Consider the following 23,569-nt stretch of genomic DNA (forward strand, 5'->3'; position numbering starts at 1 on the left):
CTGAAAGTCAATCCACCTGAAACCTAATTCGCTGAAGACCAACTTGCCAAATTTACCACATTTATTGGCCTTCTAAAAAATCATTTATAGAGTCCACAGCATTTTGAATGTGATGAACAGGGAGGGTTAAGAAGACTATGGGGAACTAGGGACCCAGGGACCTGAGTCTCCTGACCCTTTCTGCCTCAGTTCATCCTCTCTCTGCCCTGCAAGCTCACTCTCCGCGCCCCGGTCTCCTCCTGTTTGAGCCTCCTGGTCTCTCCTTCTCTAGAGCTGATGGTCTGGGCTGAGCCATGCACTCACTAACACACAGTCTGTTCCTCTGGCCTTGGAAGGTCCCTCTTCTTTGCCCCAGCTCTAACCTCCAGCTGCAGCAGCCAGATGCTGGGACAGAGATAAAATGAACATTCCTTAAAATGCTGACACTACAGAAATATTCATAAGCTGTTAAAAACCATCCAATTAGAACTGTTATCAACATTTTAGTTAAACAAGTTTTTGATGACAATGGGCAAAATTAGTTAATTTGGCAAAGTTTAATCAGCAAAATTAGAAGTATCCTAAAAATGCTAAATGTAGGCAATTTTTTAAAAAGGCTTTAAAAAAGGATCTGAAAGACATCATTATAGATAGAAAAATTCCCATAGGAAATACTGAAATTCTGGCAACATTCAGAAGAAAAACGTGTTGGTTAAATTTCCTTAGGACCTCTCAACAAATTGAACATTTCTTAAGATGCATGAAGCCGGAGGGTATAAAGACAAAGCGATGGGCAGAAACCTCACCTAAGGCCCTTTAAAACACACTTCACATCCTGGCCAACAAACAAAGAAACAAAAACAAATACAAAGCAAAACAAAGCAAACTGAACAAATGGTCTCCACATTACAAGATTCCAGTTTATATAAAACCATCTGTGTAAAAGACATGCATTGAGAAATCTGTGCGAGGTAGCACTGAACTATGAAAGATAAACACCTAATTCAGGAAAGCAAGATTTGGTAAGGGTGACTAGGCGATTTCTTTTTAAACTTTGTACACAGATATACATTTTTCTTCAGAGACACTTAAAAACAATAAACATGTATAAATGTGGGAAGATGTGTTTCAAGTTCTTAATATTTATCTTAGAAACGAACTCAGACATAGTTCAACAGGGAATTTTAGAGAAAGAACAGCTACAAATCATGGTTTTAGTTATATATTTTTTAAATACCTAGGATATCTATTGATTTTTATAGACCAAAATATAATATAATAAACACTACTAAAAGAAAAGTTTTTAAAATAAAAGAAAAATGTCTTAGAAATAATTCTTCTATTTTTTTTAGCAAATTTGACAGAATGGTATTCTAGTATTCTAGAAAAGAAAAATGTACTAGCCCTCCAAATAGGATACATAAAAAACTTAATAAGATTCCACATAAAAAACATTATGTTTTTATGGAACTAAACCTGACATTAAAATTTTAATTTTGCATTATGAGAAAATGTGTACAGACTTCAATTTCATTCCTATAATATCTGATCAATTCTTTCAAAAATTAAAATTAAACTCCCCATAACTCTCACACTATATTTCTCCAGAAGGGCTAGGAAAAAAGCAGACAGTTTGAATGACTATAAGCTTCTCTATTATTTCTTATTCAGTTTATATATGGCCTCCAAAAAGAATTTGTTACTGTACAGAGAATATAACAAATATCCATATACCCACCATTCAAAATTTATAAGTACTAATATTGTAATATTTACTTCTGATACTTTTTTAAAATAAAAGAAATAAAATATTTCTGATAAAGCTGCTACCACATTTTTAGTCTTCCCCAGACCCATTCTCCTCCTCTTCCAGGGGCAATAAATTTATTATGTATTCTTCCAATCTTTGTTTATATATCTTATTACATATATATGTATTCATAAATACATAATATTTGTGTGTATGCTCTGCATTTAAAAAACTAACATTATGTTTTCAAAATCTGATCATGTTAATGCATATAAACCTAATTCATTCATGTTAACTTCTAAGTAGTATCTTATGACAATTTATGTAGCCATTCTCCTACTGATAGGCATTTTGGTTGTTTCCAATTTTTTGCATTCTAAAAAATGACTTGGTACACATCCTTATACATGTATCCTTATATACATGCAGGAGAATATATCCCTAGCAATGGAATTGTTCGGTTGTAGGAATGAGGTACCACCTCACACCAGTCAGAATGACCATCATTAAAAAGTCTACAAATAAGAAATCCTGCAATCCCACTCCCAGGCATATATCTGGAAAAGACGAAAACTCTAATTGGAAAAGATAATGTACTCCAATGTTCATAGAAGCACTATTTATAAGAGCCAAGACACGGAAGCAATCCAAATGCCCATGTTTAAGAAGATGTGGTATATATATACAATGGAATACCACTCAGCCATATTAAAAATGAAAAAAAGAATGAAATAATGCCATTTTTAGCAACATGGATGGACCTAGAGATTATCATAGTAAGTGAAGTAAGTCAGATAAAGACAAATATCATATGATATCACTTATATGTGGTATATATAAATGTCACACAAATAATACATATATATATATACACACATACAAATAATGCTGGAGTGGGTGTGGAGAAAAGGGTACCCTCCTATACTGTTGGAAGGAGTGTAAATTGGTGCAGCCACTATGGAAAACAGTATGAAGGTACCCCAAAAAACTAAAAATAGAGTTGCCATATGATCCAGCAATCCCACCACTCCTGGGCATATATCTGGAGAAAACTCTAATTCAAAAAGATACATGCACCCTAATGTTCATCGCAGCACTACTTACAATAGCCAAGACATGGAAGCAACCTAAATATCCACTGACAGATGAATGGATTAAAGAAACTGTGGCATACACACACACACACACACACACACACACACACACACACACACACACACAGTGGAATACTATTCAGCCATAAAAAAGAATGAAATAATGCCATTTGCAGCAACATGGATAAACCTAGAGATTATCATACTAAGTGAAGTCAGACAGAGAGACAAGTATCATATGATTATCACTTATATGTAGAACTTAAAATATAATACAATTGAACTTATTTATAAAACAGAAACAGACTCACAGATAGAAAACAAACTTATGATTACCAAAGGGGAAAGGGAGGGAGGGGAGGGATAAATTAGGAGTATGGGATTAACAGACACAAACTACTATACATAAAATAGATAAACAACAAGATCCTACTGTATAACACAGGGAACTGTATTCAGTATCTTGTAAGATCCTATAATGGAAAATAATCTGAATATATATATATATAACTGAATCACTTTGCTTTAGACCTGAAACTAACACAATATTGTAAATCAGCTATACTTCAATAGAAAAACCCCAAAAACAACAATAAAAAAACCAAACCAAAACATAAAATAAAATAAAGGAGCTTCCACTAACCAGATCTTAAAAAAAAAAAAAAAAAGGCAAAGATTATAACATACTAAATAATAAAAATAGAATCCCCAAGTTCATAATGATATTTTTTTTAAATGAGAAGCTTTTCTTCACAGAACAGCTAATAAATAAAGAAGCAATGATGGAACTGGAAAAAACACTATTTCAAAACTGGTTCAGGCAAAGATCAATGAATGCTAAAACCACTGTGTGAAAGATTTGGGGAACAGGATAGTCATGTGATCTCAAAGTATCACACCATAGATTACATACTAATTGTAAAGAGAGAAGGGTACCTTTCTAAATTTGTCTTATTTTGGTGAAGCTAGTTTCTTTTCATGTTTTTTTCTTTTCTGGTCTCCTCTGATGCTCACATTGTTTGCCTATTTTTCTGTTGGCTTGTCTGTTTTACTAATTGAATTGTATAAATTCTTTATATACTTTGGACACTGTAATGCAAATATCTTTACTGAGTATGTGACTTGTGTATGCTATTTTTTGTGGCAAATTTAATACATCTTTCCCTACCCTCAGTGTCACAGAGACAGTCTCCCATATTTTCTTCTTAAGGTTGGATTCTACTTAGCTTGTTTTTCTAAGGACATGAACAGTAAGCACTAATCTATAACTGTTGGAAGATACAAGCCACTGTTGCAGCCTCTTTATATCAAAGTCATCTTTTAGTTCTTAGAGTTTTTCCACCTTTATGTGGAGGCTCCTTTCAATAGCATGAACAATTGAAAACTGCTATTTAAAACAATATATGATAAAGTTATATATTAAAAAGAATTGAAAAGAATGTCATATAATCTTACATGAGAGAACAACATTTCATTCCTGAACTCTTCAGACTTTTCATTTGGAGTCCAAGCTTCAGCAAACTGCAGGAAATCCCATTTTTCCTTATCATCCTCCTCAGCCTGAAGTTTTTCCTTCCTACCATTCAGTGTGCTCCCTGTAACTTGAGCCTGTAAGATGATAAAATATACGAATTTTACAACAGGTCACCTCACAGCTGACATTTACTAAGTAGTAACTTGATTTTGCATTTAAATCACAAGCAATCCAATAGAGAAAATCTTACTGTTTCAACATATCAAGGGCTTTAGCAATACAATTATTTAAAATTACAACCAAATCGCCAAGTCAATGACTCCTGTGCTTAATGAGGAAAAGGTTAACTAGAGAAGCTATACTATTTGCTTTTCTCATAAAAACTTTTATTCTAATATTTATAAACTTTGAAATTGAACATACATATGATTGGCCATTTTGAATATCTATACTCAGTGCTTGAAAGCCATCCTCTAGACCTTAGTCAAGTCCTTTCTATAAACATCCCTCAAGGTTGGGGAGAAGAGACAGCTGAGTGGACAGAGCAAGCAACATCCCTAATACCTTTTCTAGAATCTGGGTACAGGCTGTCCTCCGTCCAAAATTTAGCCCGGAACTCAAGAATCCTGTTGAAAAAGGGTTTATTCTTAGCTTACAAAAAGCTAAGGGGTTTGAAAGCATTTTAGTTCCTTACTAGCTCATCCTCCCCTAGCTGCTAAAATGGTAGAAGAAGGGCTTGGAAGACAATAGGAACACACATAAATTCATGTCTCTCTCTCATTACCGAGGATAGCAGGTAGAGTACTACCAATTGAAGCCTTTTCTGGACTTGGTCCCTATCAACATCAATATCCTAGTGTACTTTGATATCCTTTGCCTGAAAGCACTAAAACTCAGCCTCTTAACTCATGCAGGCTATGGGTAATAATGAGTAAGTGGTAACCTGGTTTAAATTCAAGCTTTACCTTGCGATTCAACATTCCCCACATAAGGGTGTCTAGAGTCCCATTTGCAATAAGGTAGTGAATATTCACAGAACTGCACTGTCCAATCCGGTGAGCACGGTCTTCTGCTTGTTTTATGTGTCCAGGGTCCCAATACAACTCAGCAAATACAACATGAGTTGCAGCAGTAAATGTCAAACCCTAAGCAAAATAAAGTGAAGAAACTGAGATGCAAATAAACTGAGAATTTAGCATAGAGCCATGTATAATAAAGTCTTCTGCATATGTTCAATGGACAAGAGAACACTGAAGGACTTAAAAACAAATGAGTCTTTCATTTTAAGCCAAATTAAGAAAGTTTAATTCATCAAAGGCAAATGAAGACTGCTTATTGCAAGATGAACTACAAACACATTTAAAAGGTACTTCAATATTTCAAAAGTCAGTTTAATGGACACATATATAAACAAAATCACTTTATCCTCTGATGAAGACTGGATTCACATGACCACTGGAAAATCTAATAAAATACATTATAAATGAGAATATAATTTCTAACACATGGTATCCATAGCAACTGTCACAGCAATGACATCCTCTATTCATTTAATTCATACTGCTGTTCTATAAAGCAAGAAAATCATGTCTACAGTCATACTCTTTTCTTTCTATGGAATTTCTCATGTGGCATCCCAAAGACTCTGACGTTTACTGACTTGTATCTTGATGTATACAACACAATTGCATTTTTGTGCAGTTGCATTTTGTATCAGTTTGATATAGTGTAACATTAAAAATATTAACTAAGTCTTGTTTTACGATTAATATATGAGATAATGCAAATCTCCTCAAGCTAAAAATGTGGCAAAAAATGCATGACTTTAAAGTGGATAGGCCGAGCGAAATGTGGACCATAATTATGCTATTGCCACATAGTAGTTAAGTGATATTAGGTGGTCAGCAGAAATACCTACTATACTTTGGAAGTGTCATCTAATCCAATCCATGCTATTGTTCACGAGCACTGGAACTTCTGTAAGTGACTTTCGTGACTGCTGTGCTGTTATTTTGATATGTTACTTTAACTTGAAATACTTTTCTATCACGTACCATCCTACTAGCATTCATTAAATGGTGGCACCGGTTCTCAAGCTGAAGATCAACTACTTTGGAACAGAACTGAGAGGTAATAAAAACATGGAGAGGGTCAAATAAACACCATGCTAAACTGTGCTGCTATTCAGGATATAAAATGCCACACATATTGAGAGATAATGCAGAAAAATTAAGTAGTATTGATATTTAAAGATGGACGCCTTTAAGTGTGTAAAAAGTATCATATGACCATACAAGAATCCATGTTGACGTTGGCAGGATCAACGTCACACAAAGATGCGACTAAATTGGACTTCCCTGGCAGTCAGTGATTAAAATTCCGTGCTTCCACTGCAGGGGCACGGGTTCGATCCCGGGTCGGGGAACTAAGATCCCACCTGTGGCGCAGCATGGCCAAAAAAAAAAAAAAAAAAGATGCTACTAAATTACAATGGAAGAGTCACAAACCTCCAAAACAAAGCCCTTTCTACAATACTTTCCTTTATTGCTATGAAGATATTAGTATTCAAGTATATGAGTTTTGAACTATACAAGGTCTTCAGGAATACAGCCTTGAATAAAATGTGAGTGCCTTGCAAAATCTTAATTTCAGAAAGTCTTTTATCAGGTCACTCCAAGACTCTCCTGCCCAGCTTCCTCCTACTTATCTTCTCCTGAGCTATCAGTATTCCATTTCTACTTTTAAGCTCTTTTTGATGATATTCTCTATGGCTGAAATATTCTAACAGATATAAAACTAGATTACTGGAAATTTAATCCAACATGAGGAAAGTGTTGAGACAATGCTCCTTTTGGCTAGAACTCCTAGTGAGTTAGTTCTAGAACTTCTTCATCCTCATGGATTCTCTCTATATATACAATTTTATATACATCAATTAGCTCGGTAAAAGGAGAACTTTGGCCCTGGTCCAGATTCCAGAATCCACAGAAGCTGCCAGATATGCCATATAGCAGGTTGGATATTTAACAGCAATATGCTCAATTACTTTTCCCTATGTTAAATATCCTGGCTTAGACATTTACATCAAAATATTTTAGAATGTTAGTAGGAAAGACATCCAGAAGGATCCCCTCTTGCATAGGGTGGCAGAGACTAATATCTATTCTTTTCTTATTCCTTTGTAATGTGACACCTGATGTTTAATATGACTAACTGGAATAACGGTTACTTTCTCCAACTACCCTTGAAGTTAGTTGTGGCCCTGGGACTAACTGCAGGCCAGTGAGATATAGCACGCCTTTCTCCAGTCAACTGCCTAGATCGCAGATATGATGGAGAAGCTCTAGCAGCCCTCTTAGATGGAAGCAACCTAAATGCCCATCGACAGACGAATGGATAAAGAAGGTGTGGTACATATATACAATGGAATATTACTCAGCCATAAAAAGGAACGAAATTGGGTCATTTGTAGAGACGTGGATGGACCTAGAGACTGTCATACAGAGTTAAGTAAGTCAGAAAGAGGAAAACAAATATCGTATATTAACACATATATGTGAAGTCTAGAAAAATGGTACAGATGAACTGGTTTGCAAGGCAGAAATACAGACACAGGTGTAGAGAACAAATGTATGGACACCACGGGGGGAAAGCGGTCGGGGGTGGTGGTGGTGTGATGAACTGGGAGATTGGGATTGACATGTATACACTAATATGTATAAAATAGATAACTAATAAGAACCTGCTGTATAAAAAAAAATAAATAAAATAAAATGAAATTCAAAAAAAAAAAAAAGAGATATCTGCTAGGAGTGGTAAAGCAGAAAACCAGAAGGGGCCTAAGTGCTAAGAAACTACCATGCTAGCCTTAGACTGCCTATATCAGAGAATAAAACTTTGTGATATAAGTCATTCTTAATTTGGGTTTTCATTTACTTGCAGCCAAACCTAACTCTAAAGGACAAACCAAAGGCACTCCATTAAAAGTTCAGAAAGACAGAAGAGTTCTTTTCCCTCAGGCCACCTTGCCTCACAGACTCTGATGAAAACAACCAAGTCAGATAAGTGCTATAAAGAAAGGGATGAGAAAAGTCTACGCAAATTCAAAGGAAGGAAAAGATCATGCAAAAGTATTATAATCACATTAACTATATTCTTTTAGGAAATTCTCTCCTTGAAAATTTAGGAAGCTTAGTCAGAGGTGTTGAGGGCTCCTTCTGTTACACTTTCTAGCACTCTCCAAAGTAGAACGAATATTTATCACACTAGATATAAAGTTATAGTTATGGTTAATCATCTCGACATTTTTATCATCTCAACAATTCATTATCAAATTTAGACCTGAAACTTCTTACCTGACCAGCAGCCTGAATGCTTAGGATAGCCACACGAGTCTCAGGATCCTTTTGAAACTGATTAACCAGATGTATTCTTTCTGAAGATGGAACACTTCCATCAATCCTAATGTAACGAGTCTACCATAACAACAAGGGAAATGGCAAAATTAGGACAAGCGCCTATGCATCCATCTTATTATACATATTTTACAGCTTATTTTTATGTTCACATAATAAAACAGAAACTGGTGAAGATGACAGGTTAGTAAATGTTAAACAAGAAGAATTTTTTTTTTTTTTTACACATATCATAGTACTTTATTTGTTGTTTGATAGACAGTTGTTTCCCGTTCTGGGGTATTGCCAACTGTGCTGCAGGGAATACCTTCACAGATATCTCTGTCTCTTTGTGTTCCTGTGTCAGTTTATCTGAAGTATGTATTCAGGAGTAGAAGTCCTGGATCGATTTTAAATGTTATCCCTTCCAAGGCAGTCTCCCAACCAGATGATAGTACCCAAAAAGTTGTTGCCAAGAAACGGCACAGAAGGCGTCCCCAGTGGTGTTGACAATGAGCGGGAGTTGGTCTAGCTGGTGTCAGGACCTAATGAAGCTCAGGTTCTTGATGTCTCATCGCAGAAAGAATTCAGCGAGAGACAAAGTGATGGGCAAGAAGCGGATTTATTCAGAGAGAAACACACACTCCACAGACAGAGTGTGGGCCGTCTCAGAAGGTGAGAAAGGCCAATACAAGAAGAATCTTAACCAGATTTCTTAATAGCTTCTTATAACAATGTTGTATTTTTAAATCTTTTAAGCTACTTGAGAGTGGGATCTATGTCTAGTTCATCTTCATACCATCAACGCCAAGTGTGATGCCACAGATATAATAGGAGCTCTATAATCATTACTGGATTAAGCTAATGTCGTTATCAGTAACATTCTATGTAAATTGATAAGCAAACTTTAAATCATGGATCAGACTAATTCTAAAGTAACAGGATCACTAATTCCAAAGTAAAAATAAAGTCAGACATGTGAGAAAAGAAAAAGAAGATTCTGCCCAGGTATTAGGGGTTCATGAAGAGTACTCCTGAAATGTCACAACATTAACTGGGAAAACATTTTTTTTAATGTACCATTTGAGTTCTCTTTTCTCACATTATTAAACTTAAAAGAAATAGGTGACATGATCATCTCCACTGAGGTAGGGAACCAAGACACCCAAATACATTTTTACAAAGTGAGGAAACATTAAATGCTAAACTGAACAGTGCTATCTTTTAAGAACGATGTGAGTTGAGAAAAAGGAGCAATCAGTGTGTGTTAGAATAGCTAAAAAGAACTTATTACTCAACTTTGTAAAAACAAATATAAGCCCTGAATTTCAAATTGCCTCATTTTTATATGCACTTTTATGGAAAACGTTGCCTTAAATAGTTGAGACATACAAATACTCAGTTTTATAAGGGAATCATCAAGTTAATCATTAAATAGAATGCCCCTTATCAACTTTCTATGCCTTCACAAAACAGATATAAACTGACCAGTGATCCACTTAATATCCATCAAGGGAGATTACAGAATCTTCTGAGGGTCTTTCTAAAGAAAACACATTGTCAGGCTAGGGAGAGTTTTATCTACGTTTTTAACTCTTAGTGATACTAAATGGGATTCTAAACATACCAGTAAAGTGGGAGTGGGAAGAGACACACTTGGAAAAGATTCCGGTAGTTTTAAGGTGTAATGAATCAGAATAAAAAATCTAACATTACTGTTCAATCATTTAAAATTTATTTCTAAGGCTAATTAACTCTTCCTCAGAGGGTGTTTCACAGATACTATGTGATAATGATAAAGCATCTTTTAATATACAGCACTTTACTATATCATATTATCATAAATCTTTCTATGAAGAAGACACTAGAATTACCTTTGGTAATGTTAATGAACATATTAGCAAATGCCTGAATATGTATACAAAGTTTTAAAAAAATATGGCTTTATTCCTCCCTTTAAAATATCTACCTGCACAGGCAAGTGGTTCTGCTGCTACATGTATATTAAGCTCATATAATTTGTCAGGAACTTTCTCTGGCCGATTCAGAGCATCTCTGGAAGCCCTTAGCACATATGGCAGGTTTACACTGGATGTAACCAGGTTTACACTCTGAAAGAAAAAGTGGCAGATGCTGTGGCCGATAGGGCTGTTGGAAAACAAGGTGGACAGAAGAGAATGCAGTGAGGCCAGCAGGTTTGGTGGCGCTTACGGGGGCATATGTTTCAAACCCACCTACACTAAATCTTAATAATCATATTCTATAGATTAGGCTGCCTGGAAGTTTAAAAGGTATGACTGCGGCTGGGCACTAAAATTGGCTGAAATCATTCTTTTTTTCCTTTCAAAATCACTCACATTCTAAGGCCACCATGTTGGTAAACAAAAAATTTTAACTGCCTATAGCAATCTCAAATGGTCCAGTAACAAAACCAGAATTCACATTATAGCCTATCACGGCAGCATATTTTAATCCAGATAATTTGATCAGTGGAAAATTATGACTGGTATAAAAGGGAAAACTTAATAGTATATTACCAATACAACAGAAATATAATACTAGTATAATCTGCAATAAAAATACATAATAATAATTTATAGATATTATACCATCCCATCATCTAAAGAAGGCAAAAAAGCTCAGTTATAAAACTAAAATTGATGTTTAGTATATTAAAAACTGCATTCTAAGAAGTATTTTATAGATAAATGGTAACATACCTTGTTTTCTATGACGGCTTCTGTGCAAGCTTGGAGCATGCTTAAATGATGTGCAAAAACCAGAAATTTAAGTGAATCATTCTGAAGCATCATCTTAATATAATCCTTTACAGCACCTGCCTAAATATTAAAAGTTAAACCTTATTAATGTCATAAAAATGTTTATTAAAAAATCATGTCACTTTCTTTAATAAAGCAAGAAAAACTTGGAAAATCAGTAAGTTTCTATGAACTTTTAATTGTTTTGTTCTCTAGGTAGCCTAAAGTAGAAGCCCACAAGTAAAGGAGCACACGGAAGAAGAGGAACAAGAGAGGGAAAAAAACTGAGAAGTAAAACAAGAGCAAGATAAGAATTAGATTTTAAAAAACAAGACAGGGAAAGAGTCTCTAAAGGAAAGTAGGTAGTCAAGTTGGTTGTCGCCAGGAAGAGGTTGGTGGTTTTGTTTAGAAAGTAATTTTCATAAAAAGCTCATATAGGGACTTTCCTGGTGTTCCAGTGGGTAGGGGTCTGCCCTCCCAATGCAGGGGGCCTGGGTTCAATCCCTGTCAGGGAACTAGATCCCACATGCATACTGCAACTAAGAAGTCTGCATGCCGCAACTAAGAGCCTGCATGCTGCAACTAAAGATCCCGCATGCTGCAAGGAAGATCCCGCATGTTGCAGTGAAAACCTAGTGCAGTCAAAATAAATAAATAAATATATTTTTAAAAAAAGGCTCATATAGAGGACTAAGTGGAATAGAGTGAAGGAGAAAATGGAAGATAAAAAGTCAAATGACATTTTTTTGTGTGTGGGAAAGACTGAAAAAGAGTAAGAAAGCTGGGCTGAAGTTTAAAGATTATGAAAAGTTGGGCTATTCATTTTTTTAAACTAAGAAACTTAGGTAGATTTACAAATAGGCTGTTGAAAGTGCAGAAAGGCTAAGAGAAATGGAAAATGAGGGGATTTAGCTTGCCTCTAGGATGGAGACGGTCTCAGAAGAGGCTGGAGTAATGCGATTAAGAGCACAAGAGGGAGGTCTGAGAGAACAGGGAGGGATACAAAAAAATTGTGAAGTAGAAGGGAGAAAATCAAACAAGTTCATACTGAATAGGGTTTTCTTAGTTAACTTGAGGCCAGGTTACCAATTAAGAGTAAGAAATCAATATGAGATGAATTAAATAGGAGTTAAATTTAAAGTGGATAGCATGAATTAAATTTAAAACATGAATACAGTGTCTCTTAACTGTGAAAAACTAGTTAGACATTTTGGGAAAAGATAGCAGGCTGAATATATTTAACCTCCACTCCTTCTCAGTGCTATATTTAAATGATAGAAAAATGTATAGAGAAAAAGAAAATTGGAGACAGATCAATAGCAACAAAACTTTGGAAGCTAAAAAGTAGACAGATGCCTGGTAACTGATTAGCCAACCTGACAGTTCCTAAGCTGCCAGTATGGAGTGTTGAGAAGTACCTGATTTAAAATGGAGTGATCTGAAAGTGATCAGGAAATGTCACCTCTGGAAGTGAGGATGGGGGTGTGGCTAAAACAGGAGGATTGTCTGAAAGAATGTTTAAGTAGTTGAATATGCACAACACTGAACCATATCCTTTCTCTACATAGTCCACATAATAGATGACTTCCCAATCCATCCTGGCAGAAAACTATAGATTTATTTTCTGGAAAGGGCAAAATAGAGGGTATCTAGATGGAGGAATCCTACATTGATGGTAGGTCATCCTGCAAAAATCATGGGAATTAAATGAAAGTTACATAATAAAGGCTGAGATCTATCCCTCCCCCTCCCCCTTCTTATCCCCAAGGGTTCCAAAACAGACAAACAGGCTTATGTCCTCTAGGCAGGGGAGCAGAATCATATAAAATGTTCCTTTTCTAGAATATCTGACCAAAGACAAAAGACTAAAGATACTGATATTGGGGTTCCTCAACAAGACATCCCAATCAGATCACTTTTTATTGAAGGCCATAGTTTACAAGACATATCCACGAAGAGCTTCTAGTCAGCATTTAATGTCTTACTTGTAAATATAAGCAAACAACCAAGGATCACCAGACATTTATGGAAAGCAACCTATATGAACAGATAAACTATGCAGAGAGAGGAAAAAAACTAGAAGAGATCACATTTATAAAACAAGAACAGGATACTTCAAAAAAGGGAAGAGTTGGGGGGGGGGGTGGGGGGAGTACTCTTGAAGAGTAAAAATATAGTAGCAGAAATTAAAAATGCACTGGTTACTAAGCTAAGAAAATCTTTCAGGAAGTAGATGGAAAATAATAGAGAAAATATAAAATATATGAAAATTATAGGACCAGGCCATGAGGGCAATATATGAAAAATAAAAGTTCTAGAAAACAATACAGAAAAAAAGGAAATAATAAAAAGAATTAAGAATATTTTATAGAACTTAAATCTGTAAGTTTCCAAAATGGAAACTGTAAAATGCCCACTGAAGATCCTTCACAATGGATGAAAATGGACCCAGAGCGAGGCCCATCATCATGAAATTTTAGAACACTGGGAACAAACAAACAATTCTATAAGCTTCCAGAGAGGGGAAGAATAGATTTCACGAACAAAACAAAATAAAAAATTTGAATTGCATTGGGTATCTCAACATCAATACTTAAAATTTTGAGAGAAAGTGATTTCTAACTAACAATTTATGTCCAGCCAAATTAAAAATCAGAAATAAAAGTAGAACAAAGGCATTTTCAAAAACGCAGGGGTTTCAAACAATTTACCTCCAATATACGCTTTCTTGGGAGGCTACTAGAGAATGTGGTCCAGCCAAACAACGGAGTAAACAAATAAAGAAAGTAATATATATATAAAAAAAGAGGTAATTCAGCACACAGGAGAAATAAAGAAAAACTCCTGGATGAGAGGAGCTCTGCAACAGATCCAAAGAGCAATGGTCCAGACCGCAGCTGATCAAATGCTGCAGGGAAAATTTTTTTAAGAAGATAAAATTAATGCAATTCTAATGTTTAAAGGTACTGAGAGAAGACTGAACGACTAAGGTAAAGTTTGAGGATGAATTAGTGAAAATGAGTTGTGAAAGAAAAAAGAAAATATCCATAGTATATCAATAGTATATTACATGGTTCATCTGTAAATATTATAAACATGGTTCTAATAATATACATGGTGAATAGTGATCAAGCCAAAATTAGTATACATTTCTATAAAATTAGTAAAACTGTATCTCTTCATCTCTTTCTATTGATAGATTGATCTATCAATCTATCAATCTATCTACCTCCCTACCTATCACTTTGTTAGAAGAATGGGAATAGGGGAAAGGTCTGGGTGTGAGGGTGGGGCTGAAGGGTGAAAGAGCTAAAATTTTATCTTCTATATTGGGAAGCCAATAGATGACAGCTAAAATTACAAAGCAAGCAGTAATACACACCAAGAAGCAAGATAAACACATTGCTGAGGGATTTGAAGTAAATCCCCAAAAAATCAGCTAAAAGAAAAGAAAGTGGTTGCCTCTGGGGAATAAGTTTAGGGGACCATTACTTTTTGAAATGTCTATTTCTTCTCGTTAAATTATGATCATATGTAGCTTTGATAATAATTATAAAAATTTTAAAACGAGGGTATTTTAAAATTGAAAAATACCGATTTAAAATTCATGCATATGACTATGAAGTCACAGGATTGATTCTGCAAGCTAAATTTTGTATGTCTAAGTTTTCTAAACAATAAAGATTCACACAATGAGACTGGAGGTTGTTAAGAACTTTAGCCTTGGACTTCAGTGCCTCAGAAAGTGGAAATGAAGCCCTCTCAAAATAAGGAGCTATAAATTCCAGATATGTTGCCATGGTAACTGAACCACTTTAATAAACTGCATGTTTGCCTAAAGAGCTATATTTACTGTGATAAGCCTTTCAGAAAGTACGTATCAAGTTGGAGTATTTTTAAGGTACATTCATTTACCAGCCACTGCAGACCTACAAACTATATAATCACTGTACCCCTAGTCTCAGATGCATTCCCCACCCCTTCACAAGCAAGCTGTTTCTGTCAGTCTCCTCCACTAACATCAACCCCTCCTCAGTACAACCAGAAACTGCTCATGCCAAAGCTCAAGCCCCCGCTCCCTATTCCTTCCTATCACAGGTTCAGAAAGGCTTATGGTTACTATTAATATAAAGTTCAATGGCCTAAACAGTCTCTCGGGACTAACCTGTTAACTTAACCTTATCATTGTGACATTGCTTCCTAGGAGAGAATGTGTCTGGAGAGCCAAAACATCTACGTAAAAAAGGAACTTCGGAATTCTCTTAGGTTCTTAGGTTGGGGACTGCACAGGTTTGCATTTTAAAATTAACTGTACATGCATTTCCCCTGTTCTGATTCTATTCTAAATAAAACAGTCACTGCATTGTCATATTTTAAGTTATCTGAGCAGAAATTTGCTTTTAAAGTATCTTAAGTGCATATTATATAGGAATGGCAGGTTCTGTTAATGGTCAGCATTTTGATTATACTGGTTCAGGTTTTGTAGAAGTTGCCATGTTCACAATTCCATCTTATTTTACTGAAATTGGTCTGTTAGTACTGTGTCTGTGAGTCAAAGTTCTAATTTAAATAATTAATGAAGACTACACACTACATCTCATTTAAAGAAATGCAGAAATAAACAGAATATGTTGTACAATTTATTTCTAAATTTTTTTTCCAGTGAATAGGTGTACATCATATTTTGAAGTAAAAGTAGTTAAAGAAAAACCTACATTGCATTAAAGACCTGATGAAAGGTACTTTAAGTTGTCAGCCTTTAATCATAAAATAAGAGGGAGAAAGAGTGAAGGAAAAAAACAACACCAAACTGGAGCTATGACAAAGATTTTCTCCTTGACCGAACTTCAGTTACGCTTCTCTGAGCCCTGTTTTTGACGAGGCCTCAACTTTGGCCTTCTAAGTCTGCCTTGCCCTTGCCAGGCCCAGTCTTCGCAAGAATCCTGTTAAGTCAGTTTATCAAGAATGCTCCCACCCTTGACACCTGATCGACTCTTGGTATCTGATCAAGTTCCTCATCCCCACTTTTGATAGCTAATTCCTTCGCCTTCTTTTAGCCAAGAAACCTATTTTGGCCTTGGTTTCAATCTGACAAGTGCATAAAACCCCGTTGCAAGGAGCTCTAGAATCACCAGTTATCCAAGTAGGAGAGGAGTGAGTGACCAAAGAAACCATAACTGATTTAATGAGCCATTCATAGTTTCACTGTACCATCCTGCGTACTTAGACATGCATAGTTTAATCTTCCAGACAAGCATATGTTGCTGACAGGAGCAACCAGTTTAGCAAGAATCCCCCTACCCTTGATGTCTCCTCTTAGTAATTTTCCATCCACCAACCTCTTCATCCTGCTTGTGGCTATAAATCCCCACCTCTCCCTGTTGTGTTCAGCGATGAGTGATCCCTCTCCTCAACTGCAATAGAGTTGACTCCAAGTCTTCCTTTCTGTTTTAACAAGGATCAGAAAAGAAGCTTCTCCTTAAGTTTTGAAGTCCTTAGGCCCCAGACTAAACGGCAGTTCTGTTTAGATATCTGGTGGGCACATACTTTAAGGACAACTCTTTAAGCCCTTATTAGTCAACAAGAGGTGAATTGTGATAGGTCTAAGCCAGCCTAGCACTTTCATTCCCCCTGCAAGTGATTCTGACTAATAAGAAACATGGGAAGTTTGCTGGAGGCTTCAAAAAAATCCTAACTGACAAAAGGGACATTATGGAAAGCTCTTCCTTGCTTTGGACATTATGGCCTGCACTTGATACCAGGAATTGCAGCGGTCACTCTGAGGCTACTATGGAGGCTGTTGATGAAAGCAGTGAATAGCCTTTAGTATATTCAGAGTTGTACATCCTTCACCACAATTTCAGAATGTTTTCATTACCCTGAACAAAATCTTTCATCTCTTAGCAATCACCCCACCCCCACTGCAGGTCCCTGGATCACCCCTAGCTCTAGGCAAACACTAATCTATTTTCTGTCTCTATGGACTGGACTATTTTTTTTTTAAATGAATTTATTTATTTATTTTTGGCTGCATTGGGTCTTTGTTGCTGCCCGCGGGCTTTTCTCTAGTTGTGGCGAGCGGGGGCTACTCTTCGTTGCGGTGCGCGGGCTTCTCATTGTGGTGGCTTCTCCTGTTGCGGAGCACGGGCTCTAGGTGTGCGGGTTTCAGTAGTTGTGGAACATGGGCTCAGCAGTTGTGGCTTGCAGGCTCTAGAGCACAGGCTCAGCAGTTGTGGCGCATGGGCTTAGCTGCTCCACGGCATGTGGGATCTTCCCGGACCAGGGCTCGAACCCATGTCCCCTGCACTGGCAGGCGGACTCTCAACCACTGCGCCACCAGGGAAGCCCGACTGGACTATTTTGACATTTAATATAAGTGGAATCACATAATATGTGGTCTTGTGTGACTGGCTTCTTTATTAGCATAATGTTTTAATCCACGTTGTAGCATTTTCCAGTGTTTAATTTCTTTTTTTTATTGCCAAATAACATTCCATTGTGTGGACATACCACATTTTATTTGTCCATTCATCAGTTGATATCCTCTCTGCCTCTTTTATTTTATAATTTATTTATTTTATTTTATTTATTTTTGGCTGCATTGGGTCTTTGTTGCTGCACGCGGGCTTTCTCTAGCTGCGGCAAGCGGGGGTTACTCTTCGTTGCGGTGCGTGTGCTTCTTATTGTGGTGGCTTCTCTTGTTGTGGAGCACGGGCTCTAGGTACGTGGGCTTCAGTAGTTGTGGCACGCGGGCTCAGTAGTTGTGGCTCATGGGCTCTAGAGCTCAGGCTCAGTAGTTGTGGCACACAGGCTTAGTTGCTCTGCAGCATGTGGGATCTTCCCAGACCAGGGATCGAACCTGTGTCCCCTGCATTGGCAGGTGGATTCCTAACCACTGCGCCACAAGGAATTCCCACCTCTTTTGTTTTTATTCACTTATCTATTTCACCTTATAGTGTTTCTTACTAATTTATTTGTGAAAACTTACCTTTTATCCTTTAAAATGATCTTAAATGAGGAAAGGAAAGTAACAAGTAAAAGAGAACATGCACTGCTTATTCACCTCCCTACTTGCCCTGCAGACCATCACAAAGAAAGGCTAGCAATTTGTCTTCTGCTATCCCTTTCCCCCTGCCAATGGTTCTTAATTTAGAAACCATTCCATCAACCTGAAAAAATATTTTCAAATCTGGTAGAAGACAGCCTTCAGGGGAAAATGGTCATTCCATACTCTATCAGTGTTCTGGACATTTTTACAGAGCCCCATGCCAAAATTTCCCCATAGAAAACTTCCAAAGAGAGTTTGGGTGAACTATTAGAAGCGTGATTTTCTTATCTCTAGGCATGCTTATGAATCCATCTGTAAATAGAAATCTAACACTTCTAATACATCTAATCTTTTGACACTGGCCAAGTTTTGCAAGCAGCCCATTTTACACTGAGAAACAGAAGAGCTACAATACTGTATGTAAGAAGAGAGCAACCCCAATTTAATACCTCAACCAACACAATTTTACAAAAGAACCTGAGATCCTAAACCTTTCCATAAAACTTTTTGGAACAAGATATAATGAAGCAATCGTTCTATCTAATCATTCTACCTAAGCTAGCTATCTATCTGGCAAGGATGGATGAGAGACAACATTCCCATGAATAAGCTACTACATTGGGTTAACCAAATTTAGATGAAGTTAGAAAGTAAAGGCAATAGTATTAGGAACTTAACTTTCTTCATAAAGGTTGATTTCATGTGAATTTGATCATAAAAGTCATCGATCAAAAGAGCTAATCTAATTCTTTAAAAACTGAATCAATTTTGAAAAACATTCTCAATTTCTTTCTAAACTCCATCCATTGATCATGTCAATAAGGTTATCAACTTTGTACAACTAAAGTTAAGCATGAATAAATCTTCTTTGGGTGTTTAAAATGATAACATACAGAATGTATAGACTTCTAAATTCTATATCTTCTTTCTCCATGCCTGTTCAGGGATGCTAAAAAATCACTAATAGGGAAACAGGAGTCACCATAAACCCATGGTCACCAACAAATATTAAATATTCTGCTATCCTAGCGGAATGATGGGTAAGTGCACGTACTCTGTAGCCAAACTGTCTATGTTCAAATCCTGCCTCCGTCATTTACAATCTAAGAGTCACTGAGCAAGTCACTTAAACTCTGTGCCTTGTTTCCCCAACGTATAAAAGGGGATAAAAAGTACTTACTACCCTTAGAGTGGTAAGAATTAAATGAGTTAGTACATAAAATATGCTTGGAACAGTTGGCACGTGGTAACACTGTAAAAGTGTTAGCTCTTATTATTACTATATTCCTCCAGTAAACTGCAAAACCAATTTCAACCTTTGCCACTTCCTTCAAAATCAGAACCTATGCCTCTTAGCTCTCAAACTTCCCACTGCCCAGAGAAAATAGAACTCATCATTTGAGAATTCTGTTACCTTTCCTTACTTTTACTCATCATCACTTCCTTTCCTTTTGTACAAGAGAGGTATTTCTTCTCTTCTCTAAGGCAAATCCCTCCACCTGTGATCCAAACTTAACCATTCCTGCCATCTCAAAAACCTAAACCACTCTTCCTTCTCAACTGGATATTTCCGCATCCTTACTAAAGCCTTCCTCCATTCCACATAGCCACGTAGCTAACATACCATCTCCTTCCTGCTCTAAAATGATAATATCATTGTTTTATTTGCCCTTTATTATTACTGACCATCTCCTTACTAATAAACAGGGGCCTACAGTGCCCGGTTCAGAGCCAGACACCCTTTCCTAAACAAAAGAACTGGCTCAGGAAGAGGCACCCTAGTCTCACGATATCCCAGTCCCTGTGCGGCAGGGAACATTGCAGTGACCTCATTATACCTCACTGCATATTATAAGTAGGATTCTACCTGTTTAAGCGGCTGAGGCAACACAGCAAACAGAAAATGTGCTTTGTATTTAAAGCAATTTGCCTGTGCAAAGTTTTTAAGGCACTAAGAAATGCTGCCATCCCCACAGTGACAGGAAATTTAAAATTATGAGTTGACTTAATCATTATCACAGAAAAATAACTGGCATTTCTCTTAAAATGGTTTTCTCTAAAAATGAGACATTGTTACAAAGTACCAGAAAATAACCAAGAGTTCGCATACAACTTACATCCGTTTTTTTCTAGGAGAGTATTAGGCTGATCCTAAATCTAAAGAATCTGTTCAAGACTTGTGGTTGCCAAGGGGAAGGGAGGGGATGGGGGAAGGATGGATTGGGAGTTTCGGACTAGCAGATGTAAACTATTATATATAGAATGGATAAACAACAAGTTCCTACTGTGTAGCAAAGGAAACTATATTCAATATTCTGTGACAAACCATAATGGAAAAGAATATAAAAAAGAATGTATACATATATAACTGAATCATTGTGCTGTACAGCAGAAACTAAAACATTGTCAATCAACTATACTTCAATTAAAAAAAAAGAATCTGTTCATTTTCATCGACTATATTCTCAACAAATATTACAGAGAAATAAAAGTAATGTTATAGAGGAAGAAAAGTAATTATAATTATCTGAGATCCTTCAGTAATTGACTTTGTACTAGTAACATTTATTATTATATGGTCTTTTCCTTTGTTTAGTGTTTATCATTACCATTTACTGCTTATCATTATCATTATTAAATTTCTTATTAAGAAATATCTGAAAAAGAGATCTCAATAATGTAAAAACAAACATACTTAAAACTTATACAGCCTCTATCCCCCAGAGAAGTACAAGTACTTAATCTCAAAAGGCAGAACAGCATAAATGTTTATACAGCACATGGATGACATGTCAACACCATTATATAGTATCACACTGTATATATGAAAAATTATCATATGAATATGACCTAATTTGCTGACATGACCTAATTTGAAACACTGGTACTGTATTCCCATCTGCCTAAGACATCGCAGGATATAAGAAAAAGAGAAAAGATGAGAGCAGACAAAGAAACCTATCCTGGAGATCTATAAAACTAGGATAGATGGAGACCCATTTGTCTGGAAGACTTTATGCATAACTCTGCCTGGAGCAAAGTAAGAGGCTGGATGACCCACAGAGGTCCTTTCTAGCCCACTGCGTCCTAACCACAATGAATGGACAGCGTTAAAACAGTGATATAGATGGATGTGGGAAGTACTTGCTTCCTCAGAAGATCTGACAAGAACAAGATTTTACACTTTACATGTTATTTATTATGAAGTTATAGCCTTAAAAAAATTAAATATCACAAATCATGAAGAGTTTGTTTTACTTTAGGTAGTAATTAAGTATATGCCTCTAAAATTGCATATCCTGGGGAATTCCCTGGCTGTCCAGTGGTTAGGACTCCCTGCTTTCACTGCTGAGGGCCCGGGTTTGATCCCTGCTCAGGCAACTAAGATCCCACAAGTCTCGTGGCGCAGCCAAATAAATAAATAAAATAATAAAATAAAATAAAATAGCACATCCTATAAGTATACTCACACAAATGCATTTACTTGAAAACTCATTATTTTCTTTAAATGTTCCTTCTTACTTTCATCAAGATTTTCAAATTTATATAAACTATCATTAGGTAGTTCTAATTATCCTTAAATTTCTCGACTTAATTGTTCAAGTGATTCAATAAAAAGAAAAGCATTTCCGATATGATGCTGCAGAGTACAAAACAAATCTTCTATTACCACATAGCTCGAGCCTTGCTGAATTTGGCACAGATCATACTGAATGGGGAACTACGCACAAAAGGTATCTCCTGTTTTTCCCAGTCTCCGTGAATGGCAGAAACATCAACCCAGTTGGCCAAGCAAAAAAATCTAGATTCTACTTTTACCCTCTCCTCCATATTCAGTCGAACATCAATGTCTTAATATATTTTGAATTATTCTTTCTTTCCAGTTAAGATGTGGTACAGCCACTACCCTTGGTTCAGATCACCTAGATGACCAGTGCGGCATCCCAACTGGATTCCCTGCCTACAGGCTTATTCCTCCCAATGCATTCTCCACACACAGGCATACCTTGGAGATACTGCAGATTCAGTTCCAGACCACAGAAATAAAGCAAATATTACAAGAAAGTGAGTCACATGAATTTTTTGGTTTCCCAGTGCATTTGAAAGTTATGTTTAAACTATGCTGCAGTCTATGAAGTGTGCAATAGCATTATGTCTAAAAGAATGATGTACATACCTTAATTTAAAAATACTTTATTGCTAAAAGATGCTAACCATCGGGGCCTTCAGCGTGTCATAATCGTTTTGCTGGTGGAGCATCTTGCGTAGATGTTGATGGCTGCTGACTGATCAGGGTGATGGTTGCTGAAGGTTGGGGTGGCTGTAGCAGTACCTTAAAATAACACTGAAGTTTGCTGCATTAATCGACTCTTCCTTTCACAGACAATTTCCTTGTAGCATGCAATGCTGTTTGATAGCATTCTACCACAGTAGAAGTTCTTTCAAAACTGGAATCAATCCTCTCAAACTCTGCCGTTACTTTATCAACTAAATTTATGTCATATTCTAAATCCTTTGTCATTTCAACAAACTTCACCAGGAATAGATTCCATCTCAAGAAACCACTTTCTTTGCTCATCCATGGAAGCAACCCTTTTCCACTAAAGTTTTACCATGAGATTGCAGCAATTCAGTCACATCTTGAGGCTCCACTTTTAATTCTAGTTCTCTTGCTATTTTCCACCGCATCTGCAGTTACTTTCTCCACTGAAGTCCTGAACCCCTCAAAGTCATCCAGGAGGGTTGGACTCCAACTTCCTTCGAACTCCTGTTAATGTTGATATTTTGACCTCTTCCCATGAATCACAAATGTTCTTAATGGCATCTAGAATGGTGAATCCTTTCCAGAAGGTTTTCAATTTACTTTGCCCAGATCTAAATTAGGAATCACTATTTATGGCAGCTACAGACTTATGAAATATATTTCTTAAAGAATAAGTGTTGAAATTTGAAATTGTTCCATGATCCATGGGGCTACAGAATAGATATCGTGTTAGCAGGCATGAAAACAACATGAATCTCAATTTACGTCTCCATCAGACCAGGTACATTGTCAATGAGCAGTAGTATT

The 23,569-nt window shown here is 36.4% G+C and overlaps 1 protein-coding gene across 4 annotated transcripts in view; it reads right to left on the reverse strand.

Annotated features, from left to right (window-relative positions):
- Window positions 1–23,569, reverse strand: part of ZRANB3 (zinc finger RANBP2-type containing 3) — a 278,621-nt gene that overhangs the window by 49,831 nt on the left and 205,221 nt on the right. For all 4 annotated transcript variants that reach the window (XM_057551841.1, XM_057551839.1, XM_057551840.1 and 1 more), the window contains 4 exons: window positions 11,412–11,531; window positions 8,653–8,772; window positions 5,263–5,442; window positions 4,279–4,431 (listed from right to left, as the gene is read on the reverse strand). In XM_057551841.1, the coding sequence (XP_057407824.1) occupies window positions 4,279–4,431; window positions 5,263–5,442; window positions 8,653–8,772; window positions 11,412–11,531 (573 nt within the window). The remainder of the gene's footprint in view (window positions 1–4,278; window positions 4,432–5,262; window positions 5,443–8,652; window positions 8,773–11,411; window positions 11,532–23,569) is intronic.

The sequence above is a fragment of the Balaenoptera acutorostrata genome, chromosome 8 (genome assembly GCF_949987535.1).
Source record: "Balaenoptera acutorostrata chromosome 8, mBalAcu1.1, whole genome shotgun sequence".
Taxonomy (NCBI): domain Eukaryota; kingdom Metazoa; phylum Chordata; class Mammalia; order Artiodactyla; family Balaenopteridae; genus Balaenoptera; species Balaenoptera acutorostrata.